Below are 25,373 nucleotides of genomic sequence, written 5' to 3' on the forward strand. Positions count from 1 at the left end.
TTTTGAGGTTAAGACAGGAGTAACACAAGGTTGTGTCATCACTCCAACTCTTTTTTTCAATCTTCCTTGCTGCCATGCTCCACCTGACAAGCTCCCTGCTGGAGTGAAGCTTATTTATCGAATGAACGGTAAACTATTTAATCTCAGATGACTCCAATCAAAAACTAAGACCACCCCAACCTCAGCCACTGTGCTCCAATACGCTGATGATGCTGCAGTAAGTGTTGTGTCAGAAACAGAACTCCAGAGAATCATCGATGTATTCACAGGGGCATACGAGAAGATTGCACTCACACTCAATATTCAGAAAACCAAAGTCCTCCATCAGCAAGCTCCAAATGCACATAAGGCATAGCAGCAGAAATTAGGCCATTCGACCCATCGAGTCTGCTCCGCCATCAATCATGGCTGATAAGTTTTTCAACCCCATTCTCCCGCCTTTTCCCCGTAACCTTTGATCCCCTTACCAATCAAGAACCTATCTCTCTCGGTCTTAAATACACTCAATGACCTGGCCTCCACAGCCTTCTGTGGCAATGAATTCCATAGATTCACCGCTCTCTGGCTAAAGAAGTTTCTCCTCATCTCTGTTCTAAAAGGTCTTCCCTTTACTCTGAGGCTGTGCCCTCAGGTCCTAGTCTCTCCTACTAATGGAAACATCTTCCCCACATCCACTCTATCCAGGCCTTTCAGTATTCTGTAAGTTTCAAACAGATCCCCCCTCATCCTTCTAAACTCCATCGAGTATAGACCCAGAGTCCTCAAACGTTCCTCATATGTTAAGCCTTTCATTCCTGGGATCGTTCTCGTGAATCTCCTCTGGACCCTCTCCAGGGCCAGAACATCCTTCCTGAGATACGGGACCCAAAATTGCTCACAATATTCTAAATGTGGTCTGACCAGAGCCTTATAAAGCCTCAGCAGCACATCCCTGCTTTTATATTCTAGTTCTCTCGAAATAAATGCCAACATTGCATTTGCCTTCCTAACTACCAACTCAACCTGCAAGTTAACCTTAAGAGAATCCTGGACTAGGACTCCCAAGTCCCTTTACATTCCAGATTTCTGAATTCTCTCCCCATTTAGAAAATAGTCTATGCCTCTATTCTTCCTACCAAAGTGCATGACCTCACACTTCCCCACGTTGTATTCCATCTGCCACTTCTTTGCCCATTCCCTTAACCTGCCCAAATCCTTCTGCAGCCTCCCTGCCTCCTCAACACAATCTGTCCCTCCACCTATCTTTGTATCATCTGCAAACTTAACTAGGATGCCCTCAGTTCCTTCATCTAGATCATTAATGTAAAAAGTGAAAAGTTGCGGTCCCAACACTGACCCCTGCGGAACTCCATTAGTCACCGGCCGCCATCCTGAGAAGGACCCCCTTATCCCCATTCTCTGCCTCCTACCAAACAGCCAAACTTCTATCCATGCTAGTACCTTGCCTCTAACACCATGGGCTCTTATCTTACTGAGCAGCCTGCTGTGCGGCACCTTGTCAAAGGCCTTCTGGAATTCCAAGTAGATAACATCCATTGGCTCTCCTTTGACTAACCTACTCGTTACCTCCTCAAAGAAATCTAACAGATTTGTCAGGCATGACCTCCCCTTGATGAAACCATGCTGACTTTGCCCGATTTTACCATGCACTTCCAAGTATTCTGAAATCTCATCCTTAATAATGGACTCTAAAATCTTACCAACGACCGACGTCAGGCTAATCGGCCTGTAATTTCCCGTCTTTTGCCTCACTCCCTTCTTAAACGGGGGTTACATTAGCAATTTTCCAGTCCTCTGGGACCCTCCCTGACTCGAGTGACTCCTGAGAGATCACCAATAATGCCTCCACTATCTCTTCAGCTATCTCCTTCAGAGATGGGGTGTAATCCATCTGGTCCAGGTGATTTATCCACCTTCAGACCTTTCAGTTTTCCTAGCACCTTCTCCTTGGTAATGGCCACCATACTCACCTCTGCCCCCCGACTCTCTTGAACTTTGGGGATGTTACTCGTGTCTTCCACCGTGAAGACTGACACAAAGTACCTATTCAGTTCCTCCGCCATTTCTTTGTTCCCCACTACTACTTCTCCAGCATCATTTTCCAGCGGCCCAATGTCCACTTTTGCCTCTCTTACCCTTTATGTATCTAAAAAAACTCTTGCAATCTTCTTTTATATTTCTGGCTAGTTTACCCTCATATTTAATCTTCTCCCTCCTTATTTCTTTTTTAGTTGTCCTCTGTTGGTCTTTGTAGGCTTCCCAATCCCCTGGTTTCCCACTGCTCTTCGCCGCATCGTATGCTTTCTCTTTAGCTTTTATGCTGTCCCTGACTTCCCTTGTCAGCCATGGTTGCCTCCTCTTCCCTTTAGTATGCTTCTTCTTCCCAGGGATGAATTTTTGCTGTGTTTCCCAAATTACTCTCAGAAACTCCTGCCATTGCTGTTCCACTGTCTTTCCTGCTAGGCTCATTTCCCAATCAATTCTGGCCAGCTCCTCCCTCATGTCTCTGTAGTTGCCTTTATTCAACTGTAATACCGTTACATCTAATTCCAGCTTTTTTCTCTCAAATTGCAGGATAAATTCTATCATATTATGATCACTTCCTCCTCAGGGTTCCTTCACCTTAAGCTCCCTTATCAAATCTGCCTCATTACACATCACTAAATCTAGAATTGCCTGTTCCCTAGTGGGCTCCACCACAAGCTGCTCCAAAAGGCCATCTCATAGACATTCCACAAATTCCTTTTCTTGGGATCCACTACCAGCCTGATTTTCCCAGTCTACCTGCATATTGAAATCCCCCATGATCACTGTAACCTTGCCTTTCTTACACGCCTTTTCTATCCCCTGGTGTATCTTGTGCCCCACATCCTGACTACTGTTTGGAGGCTTGTACATAACTCCCCTTATGGTTTTGCCCCAGCCCCATTGATTAGGATTCATGATGAGTGCCTGGCAAATGTGAAACAGTTCCAATACCTTGGATGTTGTCTTTCACAAAACACTGACATTGATGAAGAAATCCAGCATCACCTGAAGCCTGCTGGTGCGGCCTTTGGCCACCTGAGAAAGTGCATGTTTTTTTAAAATTCACTTATGGGATATGGACATCACTGGCTCGGTCAGCATTTATTGTCCGTCCCTAATTGTCCATTGAGAAAGCGGTAGTGAGCTGCCTTCTTGAGCCGCTGCAGTCCATGTGGTGTAGGTACACCCACAGTGCTGTTAGGGAGGGAGTTCCAGGATTTTGACCCAGCAACAGTGAAGGAACGGCGATATATTTCCAAGTCAGGATGGTGAGTGGCTGGGAGGGGAACTTCCAGGTGGTGGTGTTCCCATGTGCCTGCTGCCCTTGTCTTTCAAGATGGTAGCAGTGTGGGTTTGGAAAGGCTGTCTAAGGAGACTGGTGAGTTTCTGCAGTGCATCTTGTAAATGGTACACACTGCTGCCACTCTGCGTCAGAGTGAATGCTTGTGGATGGAGGTGCCAATTAAGCAGGCTGCTTTGTCCTGAATGGTGTTAAGCTTCTTGAGTGTTGTTGGAGCTGCACTCATCCAGGCAAGTGGGGAGTATTCCATCACACTCCTGACTTGTGCCTTGTAGATGGTGAACAGTCTATAGGGAGTCAGGAGGTGAGTTACTTGCCGCAGGATTCCTAGCCTCTGACCTGCTCTTGTGGACACAGTTTTTAATCACAGTTTTTGTGATCTTGTCTGAATATCACAACATCAAGCCTGAAACCAAGCTCATGGTCTATCATGCGGCCATGATCCCATCATTACCCTATGGGGCTGAAGCATGGACAATGTATAAGAGGCACCTCGAGGCACTGGAGTCATCCCATTGACGCTGCCTGTGGCAGATCTAACATATTAAGTGGGAGGACAGATGTACCAACATCAGTGTCCTCTCACAAGCAGGCACCACAAGCATTGAGGCTATGATCATCCACCATTAGCTTCGTTGGGCCGGTCATATAATTTGGATGTCAGATACTAAGCTCCCAAAGCAGGTCTTCTCCTCCCAGTTCAGTCAGCGTAGATACACCAGAAGGGGTCAGAAAAAGCACTTCAGGGATGAATTGAAAGCTAACATGAAGAAATACAACCTTGACATTAACTCCTGGGAGACTATCGCCTTGGATTGAACAAGATGGCTGCAGAGTCTGTGGGAAGAATTCCAGCTTTTTGAAACCCAATGATGACAAAATGAAGAAGAAAAGTGAAAACAGTGAAAGGAACACGTCAAGACCTGAACTGATAATATACGAACAGACATCCCACATGACAACAAATGCCCTACATGCCACAAAATCTGTAGATGCAGAATCGGCCTCATCACCCATCTTCGGACTCATGGAAGACAATCATTCTCACTAGCAAGGAATAACCAATAATAATAATAAGAATTCCTGTTCAGCAACCCACAAATCAAATCTCCTAAATCTACGATGTAACCAAGTCTATTCAAGTAATTTTTTTTTTTAAATCACCAACAACTACAGACATTCCATTTCAAAAATCTTCCTGCAAGTACCACCAACACCTCACATAGTTGCATCTGCGCAGCCATTAATTTATCTGGATGTGACAGCAAAGTTGTCAATTGCAGCCTTGTGAGGCGCATTTATCATGAGGGCAGTTTAGTCAATTTACAGGAAGACTAACTGGGATAAAATAACTATGGAAATCCAAGCCAAAAATAATGCACTTTCATTCCTGAATACCTCTCATGTTCAATTTGAGATAAATTACAGACCATAAGGGCAGTAAAAGCAGCTTTGCAATCATGATGCTTTGTATGTAACACTCAACATACCAACAAACTCACAAGATTTGTTCAGATAAAGGAGGCTCTTCAGCCCAATTGACTTTGTCCTTCAACAATACTAACCCAATCATTTCCCAATGACAGCATCCAGCTGTTCATCCAGAGTCTAGTGCTCAATTAGTCTCCTTGAAAACCCTTCCAGATGTTAATCACACTCTGTAAAGAAATATTTTCTACAATTAGGTCACAATCTGGCCTTCATAAACCTGAGTCTGTGCCTTCATGCCTTATGAAAATATTTTGGCTTGGCATTGGGAGGAATCATTACAGATTTGCACTAAATGTGGTAGCGGGTGTGTAACACGATATTTTACCCGTCAGTGTAATGGCGGCTTTTCAGGCACTTTTGTCCCAAACCTGCTGCATTACTTATGCATTCCCGGAAACACGCCGTTTCCATGGCAGCTGGGCTCTCATTCGCCCACCATGCAGCCATCTCGCTGCTTCATCACACTGGGCACCATACTTAAAGTCCAGTCACACGCACACCTCTTAGTGCTTCCAGCCCAAGGGTGCTGCATGGTCCCAAAAGGCAAGAAGACTGCAGCCCCCAGGTTCAATGATGTGTCTCTGGGGTGCCATTTGGATGTTGTGGGCGCTCGCTGTGATGCCCTGTACCCTGACTCTGGCCGCAGGATGGACAACAACACCTCCAATTCAGCATGGGAGGCAGTGGCAGTGGTGGTCAGCACCAATGCCCTACAAAAAAAGACAGCCACCCAGTGCCACTACAGGATGAATGGTCTCATCCGTTCTGCAGGATTACTCACTCCTCTCATCACTCTCAACTTACACACTCACAAACCCATCACACATCCACAGGGATCTCAGACCTCAAGGGACAACACCACTAACTCTCATACACTCCCTCACATCTCCATCAGGTTCATGTCCTCTGGAGCTTGCGTCCTCATCCCATCCACAGCTCTGCTCACCACACAATCATTTCAGGCTGTGCCATGTGTCCTGCTCACACTCTCTCCATCTGTTTTCATACAAGAAGAAGTCCCAGACCAGGGTGGAGTGGCCCAAATTAGGTCCCTCACTCACTTTGAGGAGCATGCCATCGTGCTGACTGGTGTGGACATGAACCGTGCCTATGGTGATGATGAGGTCTGCGGCAAACACCCTCGTGAGGATCCTGCATCACATCATCCCTCCCTCAATGTAACTGTGAGAGCTCTCTCTCCTACTTTCGACTCTGCTGCTATGCACTAATTAACTCTACTTTGGTTCACAAGGAGCTCTGCCAAGCGACCGATATCCTCAGCCAGCCAGTCCCTCAGCTCCAACCACGTCCTCACCTCCAGCCAGGAGGGCACCTCCTCCATTGAAGAGCTGGAAATAAGCAGTCTGGAAGACCCATCACAGCGCTTACCCACACCCTGCACCAGCCCAGAGACACACACCCCGATGGGACCTAGATCTAGAGCAGGTTCAGGTTCACAATCTGGTGGTCATCGTATGGACTCATGTCCGTAGCAGCAGGAGGCAGCACTGTGTGAGATCCCCAGCACTTGAAGGACTTCTGGGGATCAGGCATCTGTGAGGTCCGAGTCAGATGGCAAACCTCTGGATTTGGCCTTCCAACTCATCCTGGCATGCAAACATCACACACAGCTGCTGGAAGCCCTCAGCAGAGTGGCACGTGAGTCAGAGGAGTACATCCACCTGCTCTCTGATGAAGTGGTGCCCACGTGTGTATGTATGGGCATCTCCATGGGGAGGATGGCGGATGCCATGGAGACCCTGGTCCAGCAAAACACAGAGTTGTGCACAGACGTGCACTCCATCGCGGGAGCCATGGGTGAGTTCCTGCAGTGGCAACGCGAGAAGGAAACAGGGCACCTCAACATCCTTTCAGGTGCTCCTTCTCTCAAGGAGTCAGGCTGGTACACCCAAGCACCTGAAGAGAGGAGGGGCAGCAGCTGGAAACCCATGGGTCATCCACTCAAGAATCTCAGAGGCTGTCCTCTCACTCCAAGTCCCCTTTGCCTGTGAGCCCCTCAAACTCGTCACCACAGAGGGAGCAGCTAGGCCATGAGCGATTCTGGAGGGAGAAGTGTGTGTAGCAGGGACTTTCGGAGCCTTGGGCACGCACTCTCCCACAACACGGATCCTTCCTGTATCACTCTCACCTCAATGTCCTGAGCATTTTCAGTGCTGCCTGCTGGGGTTCGCTTTCCGTTGTCTATCTGAGCTGACCTGCATCCCTGCCCACCCAGTGCAGGATCACACTCCCATGCAGCACCTGATCTCGCCCACCACGACTCTCATTCCACGTTCGATTTGGACAGCATGGCCATGATTCAGCTTTTTGTGCACTCCCCAGTCTATTCCCCTCCCTCAGACATCCATTTCTTTCCCACATCCCTGATGACTCCACTGGCATCACCTCCCACCTCCCCTCTGTGACCTACCAGCCACAACCCTTTTCCTTTGAGGATGTCCAGGTGAATGTGCACGTTCCCTTCTGACCTGAAAATCTCATCCCCATCCACAATAAGCTCCCCAACCTCCTCCTTCCCATCCCCAGGGTCCATGTCTGCCTCCGAGGCCCCACCAATCACCCTCGCCATCCCTTCTACTGCTACCATTGAACCCTCATGCTCCCACCGTACAGCCTCACTTGGCCCTCGGTCATTCTCACCATTCCCTCATACTACATCCACCCTCAGTTTGCTCTGTAGGAGGCAGTCATGGATCCACCAGACCCCTCCCTTGCACGTTCAACTAGACATCCCCCCATCCGGACGCCTTCCCCCCCTTACTCCACCCCTCAACTCCCTCCCCTCTCCAGACTCCTTCCTCCCCCTGGATTCCATCCCTTCTCCGCAATCCTTCCTCCACCAGACTCCTCTCACTTTCCACACTCCTTCCTCCCCCTGGACTCCTTCCCTTACCCCCATACACCTACCTCCCAGTTGCCATCTCTTCCCCCATTACCCCCTCCTTCCTGTACTTCCACCCCCCTCCCAACCTCACCCCCGACACCTTCATTCCCCCTCCCAACCTCACCCCCCGACATCTTCATTCCCCCCTCCCAACCTCACCCCCTGACACCTACATTCCTCTCTCCCAACCTCACCCCCCGATACTTTCATTCTCCCCTTTCCCAACCTCACCCCCTCGACAACTCTTCTTCTCCCAGTCAATCCTAGAACTTCCGCTCCCACCCCCTCAATCATCATCCATTGTGAACATCAACGGTGTCTTTCCAACTTCTGTGGGCTGCTTTGTAACAGAGCCATGTCCATGAGGACACACCCAGCATGCCATGGACGTTCCTCCAGTGTGCCACTGCTGTCGGCCCGCTAAGTTTGGCAGGCGGGCGAATCAGCCAGGCGGCCTTTGGATTTTTGAGGAAACCTCATCCACGGGTGGGATCAGGTTTCCGTCATTAAATTTAAAAAAATAAAAATTTGGGGGCAGAATTTTTCAACTCTACATGTTAAGGTGAGTGAGCCCGCTGTGCGGACACTTTATCCGGAATTTTAAAAACTTTATTCTTTGGTTTAAAATACTTCAACTCCCTGAGGCAGATCTCTGCCTTCAGGGAGCTTCCTATGTGTGCTCCCCTATGCCTGCGCTGACTTCAGCGCTTGCCCTCCTCCTGCCCCACCCCAGCAGTGCTGAGCTTCTCAGCACGCCTTTCGCACTGGCTAGCCACTAATTGGCCAGCCGGCATGAAATCGCTGCTGGGGGCCGATCGCGGGCTGTTTCCCGGCTGCTCCTGGGCCCGCCAGCCAACCGGAAAATCCTGCCCTATATATTTTTTAAAGTGCACATCATTTCCTTATGTACTATCTGCTGATTATTTCAGCCTTTCTAATCTCCCTTTCCAGTTCCCCATCACACTTTCTACATTAATTTTGTATTATTTTCCATTTTAGTTTCAGTTTAATTTTCATACATCTTGTAGCAAGTTAATAAGGAACCATAAAACACGTTAGATTTGACTGGTTGGTAGCCCTCTTGCCTGTGAGTCAGAGAGTTGTGGATTCATGTTCCGATCCAGATACTTGAACACCTAACCCAGGCTGATACTCCCGGTGCAGTATCGAGGGAATGCTACACTGTAAGAGTTGCTGTCTTTCAGATCAAGTGGGATGTTAAACTAATGCCTTGTCTGCCCTCTAAGGTGGATGTAAAAGATCCTGTAGAACTATTTTGAAAAAGACCATGGGAGTTAGAACATAAGAAATAGAAGCAGAGGTAGGCCATAGGGCCCCCTCACGCCTGCTCTGCCATTCAGTAAAATCATGGCTGACCTTAGACCTCAATTCCACCTTCCTATCAAATCCCCAAAACCTTTTAATTCCCTAGAGTCCAGAAATCTATTTATCTCAGCTTTTGACATACATAACAACTGAGCAGCCACAGCTTCATGGGGTAGAGAATTCCAAAGATTCACAACCCTCTGAATGAAGAAATTCCTTCTCTGTTCATTGTTAAATGATCTACCCCTTATCCTGAGACTATGGCCCTTGGTTCCAGACTCTCCAGTCAGGCAAAATAACATCTCAGCATCTCCCTGTCAAGGTCACCTCCAATTCTTCTAAACTCCAGTGATTATAGCCTCATTCTACTCAATCTCCAACCATATGACAATCCTCTCATTCCAGGAATCAATCTAGCGTTCTCCCCAGTGTCGTGGTCAATATTTATCCTTCAACTAACACCACTAAAACAGGTTAGCTGGCTCGTTATCTCGTTATTGTTGGTGGGATCTTTCTGTGCATACATTGTTAGCTGTGACTCCACTTCCTTGACAGTAGTGTGCTTTGGGAAGTCTTAAGGTGTGGAAGAAACTATATCAATTACATACCTTTTCTTAGAACTAGTGTGCATTATATCAGATGTTACCCCTAGGTGCTAGAGAGAGGGGGAATAGACCTTAAACTAGGTCATGAGAAGTGGAAAGACTGGGTTCAAACCACACGCCTGCATGCTCTGCCATCTCACACAAATACATTTCCTTCCCACCTGTGTGAATTGAAAAATATATTCTGAGGTTACCGTCCACATAGGGTGTACAGTTATTTTGGTAATCCCCCTGCCTCTTTCTAATCCTTTTGTTCTCCCGCCATTCTTAATTTTCTTGTATTGTTTCCTTATTTTTTTCTTAAATGCCATTCCTGCTCATTGAAGTCTGATGCAATCTCATCTGAAATTCAGACTATTTATTTCTCCTGTCTGTCTAATGAATGCTGGTTCTATTTAACTTAAACCTACTTGCTCTTAAAAGGCAATATTTACCAATGATACACTAAGTGCTGAACTTGCATGTTGGGCTCAGGAAATATGGGTCAGGCCATTTCCAGATTACAGAAAGCCCAGCCTGTCACCTCTGCCCATTCCTACCATATACTTGTCTCCTGGAAATCTTGGTTTGTAGGGTAAGAGTTTCTTGACACCCGAGGCAGCATCGGAGGAGAGCGGGTGCTGAGGTGGGCTGGTTAGAAGACCCACCTCGGTTGACTGGGACATCAGGCCCAGCTCTCCAACATTATTCTTAAGCCCCCCCCTAACCCTTACCCTCACCCCCTCATCCCCTTCATACCCTCATGCTCCTCCATTGCTCCATGCTCCTTCAGATTTCATGCCCCTTCCATGCCCCAATACCCTATGCCCCATCCATGCCAACCCATATCCCCATGCCCTGTCATATTCCCCATGCCCACTCCACGTCCCTCATATTCTTCAAATTCCATCCATGTCTCCCATATGTATTCTCCATAGCCACTCATCCAGTATCCATTGTGTACAGTCCTTAAGAACTATATAATAGTAATTGCAAATCTTTGAAATAGACATGAAAAAGTAGCCTTCAAACAGTACAATAGAGTTGTCATTCAAAAATACAAACATTCATATTGAAAAACCTCCAGACACAGTGAAAAAGGTTAAAGTCCCTCAAGTCGTCATTCAGTTGTAAAAACAAATGAACATCTATTCAGAAATCACATCAAAGATAGGTAAACATTCAATAATCTCTTAAAACTGTCAATCAAACTGTGTACACAATCTCCTGCTTAGATAAACGGTTCCCAAATTTTGAAAGTCAGCCAAGCGTTCATAATAGGCTCAGCTGTCTAAACAAACCCTTTCAATTGTAAAAAATGGAGCTCCATCACAGCACTGCATCAGTGATGTCCCTGCTGTCTCAGGACAGACCAACGGTAGAATTTGAGGCTCTCCTCATCTGTAAGGTTCTGTCTCACACTGAGCAGAGCATTTACCTGTAAAGGCATGGGGAATTTCTGACACACTTAACAAAAGCCAGGCATCTACTCTGATATCAACTTGACACTCTTCAACCCTGCTTTAGAAGTAAATGACATTCTAACCGAAGACTACAGTCAAGGTCAACAAAAGAGCAGGTACCTTTCCAAAGAAAAAATGTTCCAGAATGTGCAAGAGTCCTTTACAGAGTAACCCAACCACAACACTGGCAAACATAAAAGGTAAAGTATTGAGAGGTTGACATTGTATGTTCGAAGTGTTCCCCATTTCCTACTGAAAATATGTGCAATAAAAATATTTTCCAATGATTATTTCTGAATAATAGCAAAGTGCTTCTCCAGCTATATCTGGTTTCGCTGCATTTGGCCATTCAGGTGTCATGTCAGATAGGGCAGAATAGAATGAACACGATGACTTGTTATCTGCCTGACAGCCTACCCAGAGCTATTGAATAGCTGAGGTGAGTTGACTAAACAGTTGATGAACTCTTCAACGTACTCGGTTCCAGTTCAGCAAGAGCTACTAGCTGGCCTTTGAGAGACTATTACTGAGTCCAGGAAATTTGCTGCCACCTCCTGAACGAGGCACTATTGTACACACCAGTGGAAGCCAATGCCAAATTGCTTGACAAATGAGATCAGACCACATGGTTGCTAAGATCCACTGTTAGATCAGTGTGCCCTTTCACAAAACAAAACCAGTATTACACAGGTAAAAAAATGTTGACCAAAATTGTGACTGCAGTGAGTAGGAGTAAAAGACTTGGATGGACAAAGCTGAACTTTGAAAAATGTGGCAGTGTGATGGATACCCGACAGGTGTTGTTGTGGGATGGTGCAATGTGGATTTGCAGGAATTAAGTGAAGGAAGTGTGTTTGGGAAGGAAACTTTCAGTGGGAGGGGTTAATCACACTGCCCCACCTCACCTCCCAGGCAGCTCCATAACAGCATAAGAAAAAGGAACAGAGGTAAACTATACAGCCCCTTGAGCCTTTTCTACCATTCAATGTGATCATGGCTGATCTTTTGCCTCAACTCCTTTGACCGTCTGATCACCAAACCCCCTTCTTCCCACAGTGACCAAAAATCTGTCTATCTCAGCTTTAAATATATTCAATAATGGAGCATCCACAGCCTTCTGGGTTGGAGAATTCCAAAGATTCACAAGGCTTTGAATGAAAACAAATTCTCCTCATCTCTTATCCTTTATCTTGAGACTGTATCTTCCTGTTCTATGGCTGGTTACACAACAACAAACTGCACAATTTCAAGCTGAGAGTGAAATTCCTCTATAAAGGCACAAGAGAAACCTATTTCAAAATGAGTAGCAAATCCCAAAAACAATCTCATTCACTAGCACAACTGATTTGCTTCAACCGTAAGGTGAAAGACTGGATGTCACTTTCAGTGACTCATGATAAAATGGGAACATGAGAACATCATCCAGCCCTTGAGCTATTCAATTAGATCATGTTGATCTTCACCTCAACTCCATTTTCCTGCCTTAGTTCCATATCCCTTGATATTCTTATCTAACAAATTATCAATGCCTTAAAAGCTCCAATTGTTGCACCGGCTACAGCATTTTACAGGAGAGATTTCCACATTTCTGCTACCCCTTCTGTGAAACAATTTCCCTATTTTAACCCTGAATGGCCTGGCACTAATTTTAATGTTAGGTCCACTTGTTTTTTCAGTTTCCCCGACCAGAAGAAATGCTTTCTCTGTACCCCTACCCTCAATTAGATCACCCCTCAATACCAAGCGAAGCTGGAATCCCAGAACAGACTAATCAAACAGCCATGTATGTGCTTTGTATTTGTACCCTAGTTATATAATAAAACTGGGATTTATATAATGGCTTGTTATAAATATCTCAAAGCAATTCATACATCTAGTACTTCAAATGCATTGAAAATAGCTATATAGACAATCACATCAACCATTCTGCAATAGACAGTCTTGTTCATGTATATACTGGGGAGAAATAATGGTCAGGAATAGATCCACTGGAACAAGTTAACATGATAGCCATACCCGGGCACCTCACTCCCTCAGTGCTATATTTATCTGAGCAATAGATGAGTTTTATACACCCACAACACCAGTTAAACAAATGTCTGCTCTCAAATGTCATTCCTGTGCTGTCATCACTGTATACAGCTCATCTGCTTCACACAGAGAGTCTAATAGGGGTCACATAGAACTAGAGCAAGACAAAGCAGTTCATCCTTTATGTGTTATGTGTGGTGCATGCAGGAACCGACATTGAAACACCTATGGTTCAATCACAGCCAGATGGGAGGGAATTATAGCCTATTATATGTTACATGCTGTGTACATGTAAGGGAGGAGGTTGCTTAAATCTCCTTATACCAGCAACAATATGAGGTGTGGCTTTGCAAATGTGGGGGAAAAGAAACTGCCTAACGAGGTAAGAGAGATAACTTGGGTGGGGGATTAAATTTCTGAAGGATTCCAAGCCTTTTTTCCAGGATTTCAGCAGCCTTTTCACTGAAGATGCAAGTGGATAACAGGGAGAATACTGCCAGAAGTTCAATAATTTGACTGAGCCCAGAATCAGAAACAGGTCATAATCCTTTCAAAAGTAATGGTGATTTTTTTTTTCTATTCTATTTGCCTAGAATATAGAACATTTAACACTTTCCACTTCAGGCCACTTCAGGCATCCAGTGACAGAATTTCTATCATGTAAGTGCAGGTAAGGAATATTAGATAAAAGGCCCAGGATCCCTTCCGCAATTGCTCCCAAAATCGAGTAAGTCTACAGCGGAAAAAGAGGAAATATTCAGATGATGAAGCCTAGTACGCCTCACATCTTCTACCAGGATTTCCTTCCTCCTTCTCCTGCTGCCACCACCACACACCATTCAGTGGTTGACTCTTAAGTACCCTCTGAAATGGCCTAGAAAGCCACTCAGTTCAAGGGCAATTAGGGATGGGCAACAAATGTTGGCCTTGCCAGCGCCGCCCACATCCCATGAAAGAATAAAAACCTAATTCCCCACCAGCTTCATGTAAATTGCAGAGGGGCTGGAACCCCGAATCAGGAGGTGTTGTTCTCATTCCCCACCCACCCATCACTTCCAGGGGTTGCCATGCAAAAGGTAACACTAGGCACCCTAACACTAGGCACCCCAGTGGAAAAAGGCCCTGGCGTTGACTTCCTCTTCTTCCAGCTTAGGGCCAGCTCTTGTCTCCTGAAGGTCTTGGTCTCAATAGATGTCTTCAATGAGCATCTTGATTCTATCTTATGGGCACTGTACCCACTAAGATCAACCCACTATGGCACTGCCAGGACATTCCATCCTCACACTGGCAGCCTCCAATCAGGCAATGGAAATCCCAACAGGAGGATGCCATTCATCACAAATGTATCACCATCAAGGAAAACAGGTTGAGGCTTATTTGAAGTGAATGGAGTGAGGGCCCCCCATCACCTTCCCGTTAATCTGGACTGGAGTTAGACATGGTTACTGCAGAGGGCACAAAGCCACTGAATCCAAGAGTTTTGCAATCAGCACCAATGCCTGCTGTGTTCAGGTTGGTGGGATCTGTGGATCTTTGCTTCAACTGTTGGGGGCACTGATGGTACACTGGGTTAGACATTATCCATTAAGCCCTGGGTTTGGACACTTATGAGAAAGATACATATACTTTCTGTTGGAAGGGCATGTGTGGCCAGGTAGGGTTGACTTAAGCTGTGAAATGCCATGGTCGAGTAGCCTGATGACACTTCCAGTCAGGTTCCAGGCATTGAAAGGTTGTCGGTGATGGAAGACTGAACAGGCTGAGACTCTTTTCTCTTGAAAAGACTGGAAGGTCACCTGATGAAGATGTTAGATAGGGTAGAATGTAGAGCAGATGTTTTCATTTGTGGGGAGACCAAAGCTTGGAACCATAAGTATAAGATAGGCACTAGGGAATTCAGGAGAAATGTCTTTATCCAGAGAGTGGTTTAAATGTGGGACTCATTATCATAGGGAGTGGTTGAGTCAAATTGATGAAGTAAATAGAGTGGGAGGAGACTCTGGCCTAATGGCCTGCTAATGCAATGCAATTCTACGTAAAAGCTGTACCCTACAATTCAGCACCCCAAGGGCAGGAGAAGAGTAACTGACAAAAATTGTGGACCAAAAGGACAAGGAATTTAGAGGAGAAGGTGAGTTGCAGTGGGTGAACCTGTAACCAGGGGATGGCATGGGTGAGGTGTCCTTTTCCTGATTTAAATAAAGCTTATTTTTACTGCAGTTCTTTTACCAACTTATGGGAGAAATTAGTGGACATCGTTCTCAAAAAAGCATTTTTTAAAAATCTAATGACTGACAGAATGTAAAATATAAGCAGTAACTGAACTGTTACAAACATCTAGCAACTTATTCAGGGAGACAGGAGGGAGGATTAAAACCCAGCAGCCTAGCTCCCAAACTGCCTCTTATTTCCTCTAAAGGAACTTTTTTTCAGTTAGTGGTCTGCAGCACTGCTGATGTTATCAACTGCTTTGTTAATCAACAATTGCCTCTGGTTTTCCTGCCTTGACGCATGCAAAGTGAAGACAACATATACAGGGAATAACGCAAACAGAAGCTGAGAGCTCTGCACAGGGCAATGGAACGTACTCTTAGAGATCAGAATGCTACATAGAGAGCCACTCATAGGTGTCACTATGGTTTAGTTAGCAGCACCCTTGCCTTTCAATCAGAAGGGCATAGGTTCAAGTCCCACTCTTGACAATATAGCCCACTTATCTATACTGATACTGTAGTGCTGCACAATTAATGGTGCTGCATTTCAGATGAGATGTTAAACTGAGGCCCTGTCTATCATCTCAGGTGGACCTAAGAGGTCATATGGCACCTCCCTAAACCTTTCAAGATCAACAGGGGAATTCACCCAATATCCTGGCTAATAATTACCTCTCAAACAGGGCTAACTGGTCATGTATCCTATTACTGTTTGTGGAATCTTGCTATGCAAATTGGCTGCTGCATTAGCAACATTACAACAGTAATGACACTTCCAAGGTACTTTACTGGCTTAAGCGTTTTGGGATGTGGTTAGGTCATAAACCAGGCTATAGAATTCAAGTTCTTTCTTCATTTCCATATCTTGAAACAGAGAGTTTTCACTAGGGCTTGAGCGAAGTTGGGCCATGATAGTGGTGTGAGTTCATGTGATGGGCAGAAGGCAGGGCTGTCCTATCGAGGAGTGCCCACTTACTAAACTTGAAGAACTTAAGGAACTCCATCTAGCCACTGACAAGGCTATTGAGTGACTCTGTGACCATACAAGCGCAATATAAATAAATAGGTCTGTCCGGGATCCAAAAGGAGAGATTGCAAAAGTGAAGATAGCAATAAGGAGAAACATTTAATATTGCCAGGGAGACTATTCTAAAGAAGTTGCAGGAATCAAAGGTGGATAAAGCTGCACGCCTGTGAAGCAGTTAGCCCAGTAAACTGTGAATTCCCCTGATCAATAATTTGAAGAGCTCAACAGAGTGCAGATTACATCCCAGAGGATTCAAAAGTATGATTCCTCTTTTTAAAATGGGGCCAAGGATCCCCTGTTAATTTGCCAAACTAAAAGTCTGATGTCAATTTTGGAGAAACTTTTTACCAATGATGATGGATCTCAAAAGCGATCACCTTGTGGGATTAAGATAATTAGTGATAAGCAGCATTGTGTTTATGAGTGACAGGTCACATCTGACCATTTCTTTGTGGAGGTGAAGGAGCTAGTAGATTAAGCTGAGACAGTGTATATGTGGATTTTACAAAAGCTAAAATTGCTCCTGCATCGATAGCCATGATAGCATTGAAATAGAAATTGGCTGTTTGATAGACATCATGGCAATAAGCTGAGCTTGCAGGATTTCAGTCTGAGCTTCATTGCAGAACCCTGACATTGAGTGGCTTCATCTTTACTGCAATGAAAGATGAGATATTGGCTGTCAGACACTGCAGTTGGCTCCACAAATGTGCTGAGTGGGCCACCACTTCCACACTGAAAAAGATGGGCTCCAAGTCCTACACAAAGATCTGTGTCAAATTAGTGCCAGGCTTGTCCATGCTCCTTGATGCGGACTGCAGGCCTCTCTGACAAACCAATATGCATACCTAAGAGCCTTCTTCTGTATGTCACCTGATTAAGCTGCTAATCTGAATCCTTTGCAACAAACTGTGTGTGGCCTTACCCTCTGGTGAACTAGCACTCCCCTCATCTCCTGCCCTGGCTATAGGCTACTTACGCCTGATGTCTCACCATGTGCAGATTCCACAAATAGTCATTCTTTAACTACAATGTTAGTGTCAGAGTTGGTGATTGTTTGTGTGAGAGTTAGTGATGGTTTAGAGGTAGTTAGATTCTTGCCTAACAAGGAAATCAAAGGGTAGGCAGGTTAGAGGCATTGAAGTCACAAGCAGATCAGCCATGAACTTATTGAATGGTGGTGCAAGCTCAAGGGTCAAAAGGCCTACTCTTGCTCCTAATTCATATGCTCATATGGTGTATATGGTCATTAGGTCTTCTTCATCAGTCTCTTCCTGCTCTTCCACATCTTGTTCTTTTAACATCGTGCGGACAGATTGCAGGCCTTGGATATTTGAAAGAAATGAGTCACCAGGGTAGGGTTGTGGAGTGGGGGTAGGGGGAAGCAAAAGGTTCATGCATACACTTTGTAAAGCCTGTAAATCAGAGGAGATTGTGCGATGAGGAAGAAGTGGGATGTGAGAAAAGATTTATGTATGAGGATACAATCATCTTTAATTGTTTCAGCCCAGTTGTTGCATGGCCATGGTCTCAGCAATGGCTGCTTCAACCTCCATCCTCTGCACTGTGGTGAGGACCCACAATCATGCCTGTCCCCCTTCATCTTAACTACTGCCTTAGGCTCTGCTCCATCTTTGCCCTGGAAGAGACAGTGCCATTGTGTCCGATGCAATGTGTTGGGTCAAATGGCAGTCACAGTGTAATTACCGGCACTGTGTGCAATCTGTGAAATGTGAATATGAGGCTTCCAGCTGTGCTAAGCGTGTGAGGGTGAGGCGAAGCCATGAACATGTACAAGTTGTGATTGATAGAGATTGCTGGCAGGTAACTGGATGAGATACATTGAGCAGTGCATGAGGCTAGCAATTCAGTTGCAAGGATATGGCATGAGATCATTGGTGTGAGAGGAATGTGTTTCAGTTCATGGGGTACTGGCACCAATACTGGGGTAGAAGGGAGCTGTTCCAGTGGGACGAGCTTCACTTGAACTGTGCTGAGACCAGCGTCCTGGCAAATCGAATAACTAGGGCTATAGAGAGGGCTTTAAACTAAATAGCAGGTGGGGGGAGATCTGGAGAGGGGATATATAGGCTTACAAAGCAAAAGAATATGACAGGATTGGAGGGCAGCTATTTAGGTAATGATACCCAGAGTGTGACAGGAAGGGACAAAGTGTACAAACATTTTTTAAAAAGCAGCAAATAGGGTCAATGGGGTAAAAAAAAAATGGTAAAAAGGCAAAATTAATGGCTTTTTACTTAAATGCATGTTCAGAACAAAATAAATGAATTAACAGCTCAAAAAGACATTAATGGGTATGATCTTCTAGACATTATGGAGACATGGTTACAAGGAGATCAAAGCTGGGAACTAAATATTCAGGGGTAAATGACTTATCAAACGGACAGGCAGAAAGGAAAGGCTAGTAGGGTAGCTTTGTTAGTTTGAGATGGGATAAGTACGATAGCAAGAAATGTCTTGGATTGGAAGATGTAGATCCATATGGGTGGAGGTAAGAAATAACAAGGGGAAGAAGACACTGGTGGGAGTAGTATATAGGCCCTCTAACAGTAGCTATACTGTAGCACAGAGACTAAATCAGGAGGTCATGAGGGAATGTAAAGAAGGCAATACATTAATCATGGGTGATTTAATCTTTATGTAGATTGGGAAAATCAAATTGGCAGAGGTAGACATGAGCAAGAATTCATGGAATGTATTCGGGACAGTTTCTTAGGACAATGTGTTGTGGATCCAACCAGGGATCAGGCTATTTTGGATCTGGTAATGTGTAATGAGGCAGGTTTAATAAATGATCTCAGAGTAAAAGATCCCATAGGAAACAGTGACCGTAACATGATAGAATTTAGCATCCAGTTTGAGAGTGAGAAGTTGGGTTGGAAACAACTGTGCTAAACTTAAATAAACTTAAACAAAGAAATAAGGGCAGAATTGGCTGGAGTGGACTGGGAAAGGAGTTTAGCACTGGTGAACAATGACAGACGTTTAAAGAAAATAGTTCATAACTCACAACTATGATATATCCCACTGAGGAAGGATTCTAGGAAGGGGATAAATGAACCATGGTTAACCAAGAAAGTTAAGGATAGTATCAAATTGAAAGAAAAAACATACAACGTGGCAAAGATTAGTGGTAAGCTAGATGATTGGGAAAGTTTTAAAAAACAACAAAAGGTGATCAAAAAACAGAGGGAGAAAATAAACTTTGAGGGTAAACTAGCAAGTAATATAAAAACGGACAGTGAGAGTTTCTTTAAATATATAAAAAAGGAAGAGAGAGGCCAAAGTGAACATAGGCCCCTTTGAGAATGAATGGGAAACCAGGAAATGGCAGAGGAGTTAAATGCTTTTCATCAATCTTCATGGTAGAAGATACTAATAGCATTCCAAAAATGCTAAATACTCAAGGGGAAAAAGAGGGGAAGGAAATAAATATAATGACTATCATTAGAGAAAAAGTACTAGGGCAACTAATGGGACTAAAGGCCGATAAGTCCCCTGGACCTGATGGGTTGCATCCTAGGATATTAAAGGAAGTAACTACGGAGATGGATGCACTGATAGTAATCTTCCAGGAATCCTTAGATTCTGGAAAAGTCCCAGAGGATTGGAAAACTGCTAGTTAAACCCTTATTCAAAAAGGGAGGGAGACAAAATACAGGTAACTATAGGCCAGTTAGCTTAACTTCTGTCACTAGGAAAATGTTAGAGTCTATCATAAAAGATGTAATAGCAGAGCATTTAGAAATGCATAATATAATCAAGCACAGTCAGTAGGGCTGCATGAAGGGGAAAACAGGCCTGACAAATTTATTAGAATTCTTTGAAGAGGTAACAAGCAGGATAGATAAAGAGGAACCAGTAGATGTAATATATTTGGGTTTCCAAAAGGCATTCAGTAAGTTACCACACAAAAGACTATTTAATAAGATAACGGCCCATGGTATTGGGGGTAGTATATTAGCATGGATAGGGAATTGGCTAACTAATAGAAGACAGAGAGTTGGGATAGGGGGACATTTTCAGGATGGCAGCCTGTAACTAGTGGAGTCCCACAAGGATCAGTGCTGGGGCCATAATTATTTATAATATATGTTAATGACTCGGATGAGGGAAATTAATGTACTATCGCCAAGTTTGCGATGACACAAAAATGGGTGGGAAGGCAAATGTTGAGGATGACACAAAGGGCAGAAATTTTCGCTTGGCGCGCGGGTGCACGTCTGACCCTCGAAGGTGAAATGGTGCATGTTGACGTCGGCCGAGCGTACCGGTGTGATAGTTCAGTTGGCGGGCGTGCACCGAAGTGGGCAGCGCACCCGCCGACAATTAAACAGTTTGTTAAGGCTGTTAAGTTATCAATTAAATTATTTTTTTCATTGCCTGTCCAACCTAATGGTTGGCGGGTGGGCGAAAAGGCCAAAAAGTCTTTGCATTTTTTGGAAACCTCATATAAGAGTGGGATGAGGTTTTCAACAACAAATAAAGATAAAAGTTTTAAAATTGAATTAATAGAATGTCCCTGCTCGTGTGACAGAGTCACATGAGGGAACATGTTTTATTACATTTTCATTTTCTTTATTTTCTTTTATTAGCAACACTTCACCTCCCTGAGGCAGCTCTGTGCCTCGGGGAGATTCTGAAGCACTTACTCTTGTGCATGCATGTAGTTTGCGCTCGGCACGCTCGCCCCCCACCCCCCCACCCCCCCCAACCCCCAACCCCAACCCCTCTCGCCCAGGCAGTGCTGAGCGCTGCTGCTCATGTTTCACGCTGGGCGAGACTTAATTGGCCCACCAGTGTGAAATTGCGGTCCGGTCCCGATCACGGGCGGCTTCCTGACCACCCTTGCCCGCCCGCCAAGGGCAAATTTCTGCCCAAAGAGTCTACAGAGGTATATAGACAACTTAAGTGAGTTAGATACAGAATAGGGCTCAGTCTACATTGTCCCATCAAACACTCCAAAGGCAACCACAGCACGGGGTGAGATACACAGTAAAGCTCCCTCTACACTGTCCCCATCAAACACTCCCAAGACAGGTACAGCACAGGGTTAGATATAGAGTAAAGCTCCCTCTCCACTGTCCCTATCAAACACTCCCAAGACAGGTATAGACTAATCACAGCCTATATTCTATGGCAAGCTGATTATTTAGGAAGGTAATGACTGCCCTCATGAAGTCCTGTCCTTGTGTGCTTTTTCAAACAGTGCATATGCCACACTTCCAGAATAAGCTGCTTTTGCACTCAATATCAGAGCCTGTGGATGCTGTTGCTGCAGTAACAAAACAAAATGTTGCCAACTGGCAAGCTTTGATTCAAAGAGAACACTGCAGGTTCACAGGTATTAATCTGAAAGCTCAAAGGCCCTAGCTCCAACCCTAACCATTCCATTCCCATTATAGATGATGATTCACAGTGTCACACAGAGTGCTGGCTCCTACATTAGGAGGGGTCCTTGCTACATCTGTACATTGAATCCAGGTAGGGCTGCAGTTCTGGCAAGGGATAGGTCTCAGTCCCAGCCCTGTTCCACAATCATCTTTCCCAAAGTTGTCTCATAAAATTATTGTCAATGATCAGAACCTAACACCCCTGCAACTGTCAATAGTTACAGGTGATAATTACATTCATTATGCCTTTAAATGAGCCTGCACTTCAAATTGATATTTAGCTGCATGAGCTATGAAATAAATAAGTCTCTGATAGGTTGTTTCATGTCAGCACATTCCTCTGCCACACCGATGGAAAATTTAGGACTCACGTGGTCAGATACTGCTGTCAACATTGAAGTGATTCACCTCCCAATGTAAGTCCTTTCTATTGACTGCAGTTACTTAGAGCAGTATATCCGCAGCTTATAATTACGAATGAGTAATGATCAGCATCGGAGTGAGTCTTGGCTCAGTAGTAGCCTTGCCATCTCCCTGAGTCAGGATTTGCAAGGTTTTATCCCTGAACCAGAGTCCAGGTGAGCGGACATCAGGCTGGCACGCTCTGAATACTGGGTTGAGATCCGTTGGGTCACTGTAATTTGGTGGGACTAAAGGGATGGCTCCTGACCCCATTGCTATTGGATTCTAGATGATTACATGGTCGGGAGTAGTGAAGCAGGCTGATGACCAAACTAGACAAAAAGGGGTTTTTGTTAAGGAAACAGCCGAGAGTGTGTTTGGGTCAGTTCTAATTTTAAATGCACCAACAAGGAAAGTTGTAGTGAAAGTGGGTTATAGGGTCAGTGTAAGTGTGAGTGGGCTATTAGGCTCAGTGTTAATGAGATTAGGCTATTAGGGTCAGTGTTAGTGAGAGTGGGTTGTTAGGGTCAGTGTGGGTATTAGTGGGGTATTAGGGTCAGTGTTATTGTGAGTGGGTCACTAGGGTCAGTGTTAATGTGAGTGAGTTATTAGAGTCAGTGTTAGTCTGAGTGGGTTATTAGTATCAGTTTTATTGTGAGTAGGTTATTAGGGTCAGTGTTAGTGAAAGTGGGTTATTAGGGTCAGTATTAGTGTGAGTGGGTTTTTAGGTCAATGTTGATGCTTTGGGTTCTGAGTGATCTTTGCAAAACTGGCATGTTCTCCTTTTCAGCTGACACAGACACACACACACACACACACACACACACACAAAAACACACACACGAAAACACACACACCCACACAAACCTACACATACACACACGCACATGCACACACACATACACACATTCACACACACTCTCTCACACATACAGACACACTCAAATTTACACTCACACTCACACCGGCGCACAAACACAAACACACACAACCACACACACAGATACACAAACACACTCATGAATTAACACACACATATGCACATACACACATGCAATCACACACACTCTCACTCACACACTCAGACATACTCACACAAACACATACATACTCTCTCACACACTCAAATTTACATTTACACCCACACACAGCACACACACACTCACATACACAGATACACATTTTAACATTCGCATACACACACACTCTCATGCACATACACACGTGTACAAACACACACACACAAACTCATATGCACAAAGTCACATGCACACAATCACTCACAAACACACATACATACACACACACACTCACTCACACTCTCAATCTCACACTAATACATCTTCAGTGCAACCCATGACAAAATAAAACCTTTAGATAGGAAGACCATTCACTCTCACTGCCTACGTGGGGATATACAGATTGTGTGCACCTCTTTTTACCAACCATCAGCTTGCCCTTGAGTCTAGGGCACAAGTCCAACTGCTACCAAAAAATCTTTGGGTACTGGCCAGGTCAAACTTTTACTCATCTCCCTACGCCCTTTCCATCTCTCTCTCTCTCTCTGTCTCTCTTCCTGTGTCTATATCCCTCTCTTTGTACCTTCTATCTCTCTAGACCCTCTCTGCATTTCTTTCTCCCCCTCTCTATCCTCTTTTCACACTCTTTGGCTATCTCCTCTCTGTATTTCATTGTTTGTCTTCTCTCTGAACTCAACCTGCTTGCTTGCTACCTGCCTGTCTCGTATTTCTCTGTCTCTGTCCTCTCTCTGACCTCTACCTCTCTTTACTCTCTCTTTCCTCTGCATTTCTCCCTATCTCTCTAACCCTGTCCACTCTCTACAATTCTGTCAGCCTTCTCTGACTGCTCTTCCACTGTCTCTCTCTCTCTCTCTGCCATCTGTCCATTTCCCCGTCTGTCTCGATCCCTTCTCTCAATATTTCTCTCTGTACACTCTCTGACCCCTGTCTATTGCCCCCTCTCTTTGTTTCCTCGCGATTTATATTTTCTTTCTGCCTTCTCCCTCATGTGTGTGAATTAATTCCTCACTCCCTTTCTCATGCTAAAAAAAACTATTTGCCCCGAATTACTGAATGACCTGCTAATGTTTGAGCAACAAACCGGAATCTGAGGCAGGGGCCGAGATGGTCAGGTGCAGCTCCGAAATACCGGACACTGGGGGTTCAGACCAGGACAAGCTTCCCATTCACAATTTGTACCTTAACTTCGAAGCCGGTTTGGGTTCATTTCCAAAACCGCAGCGAGAGCCGCGGAACCCAAATTGCATTCACTCCCAGAGACACATTCACCCCCAAGGGTCACATTCACCCACTCAGGGTCACATTTATCCCCAGCGTTATATTCAACCCCAGGGACACATTCGCCCCCTCAGGATCACATTCTCCCTCTCAGCGTCTCATTTACCCTCCAGAGCCACATTCGCCCCCTCAGGGTCACATTTACCCCCTCAGGTTGACATTCACCCCCCGCCCCCACCCCCTCCCCCCTGGTCATGTTTACCCTCTCAGGGTGACATTAGCCCCCCGGATCACATTTACCCCTAGGGTCACCTACCTTGCTGCGGATCTGGCCGGAGGTGGACACTTTCCGGATCAGTTTTTGGGGACCTTCCTGCTCTCCATCGCTGTCCGAGGACTCGTCTCCCACCTCGGGATGAACCGACTTGTCCGAGTCCAGCGAGGAAATTGACTCGCGGTTATCCCGGGAAATGCACATGTCTGGGTGCAGTTTCTCAGCCATGGTCCGAGGATCCGGTTCTGCCCTTCACCCCCTCCGAGTGCTCCATGCACAGAAGGACGAGCCGAGACTGCAGCGTGAGAGGCACACGCGTTGCAGTTTGTTTTGGCTCAGGAACAGCTCTGTGTCTCTCTCACGTTGACTGCAGACTCCCTCTCTCTCTGCATCACTCATATGCGGATGTGTTGGGGACCAAACAATCATTTGCATGTCCTAGCCGTCAGAGAATGGAAAGATGTAACCAAAAGCGGGCCCGATCAATACAAATTGGAGAGATAGTAAAGGGAGCCCAAAGGCAGCAGAAATAATGGAGATTTTTTAATCAGATTAACGACACAAGATTCAAAAATGTTGGTTAAGGTCACCTCTCACACGGGGTTAGTTACGGGTCAGGGAAACTGGCGGCTGCTTTTTTTTTAATTTATTCAGGTC

General features: G+C 45.2%; 1 protein-coding gene across 6 annotated transcripts in view; it reads right to left on the reverse strand.

Annotated features, from left to right (window-relative positions):
* si:dkey-172j4.3 (diacylglycerol kinase eta) overlaps window positions 1-24,978 on the reverse strand; it is a 312,005-nt gene extending 287,027 nt beyond the window's left edge. For all 6 annotated transcript variants that reach the window (XM_041195265.1, XM_041195267.1, XM_041195273.1 and 3 more), the window contains exon 1: window positions 24,759-24,978. In XM_041195265.1, coding sequence (XP_041051199.1) covers window positions 24,759-24,944 — 186 coding nt within the window. In that variant the 5' untranslated portion in view covers window positions 24,945-24,978. The remainder of the gene's footprint in view (window positions 1-24,758) is intronic.
* Between the last annotated feature and the right edge of the window lie 395 nt (window positions 24,979-25,373).

Source organism: Carcharodon carcharias, chromosome 9 (assembly GCF_017639515.1).
Source record: "Carcharodon carcharias isolate sCarCar2 chromosome 9, sCarCar2.pri, whole genome shotgun sequence".
Classification (NCBI taxonomy): domain Eukaryota; kingdom Metazoa; phylum Chordata; class Chondrichthyes; order Lamniformes; family Lamnidae; genus Carcharodon; species Carcharodon carcharias.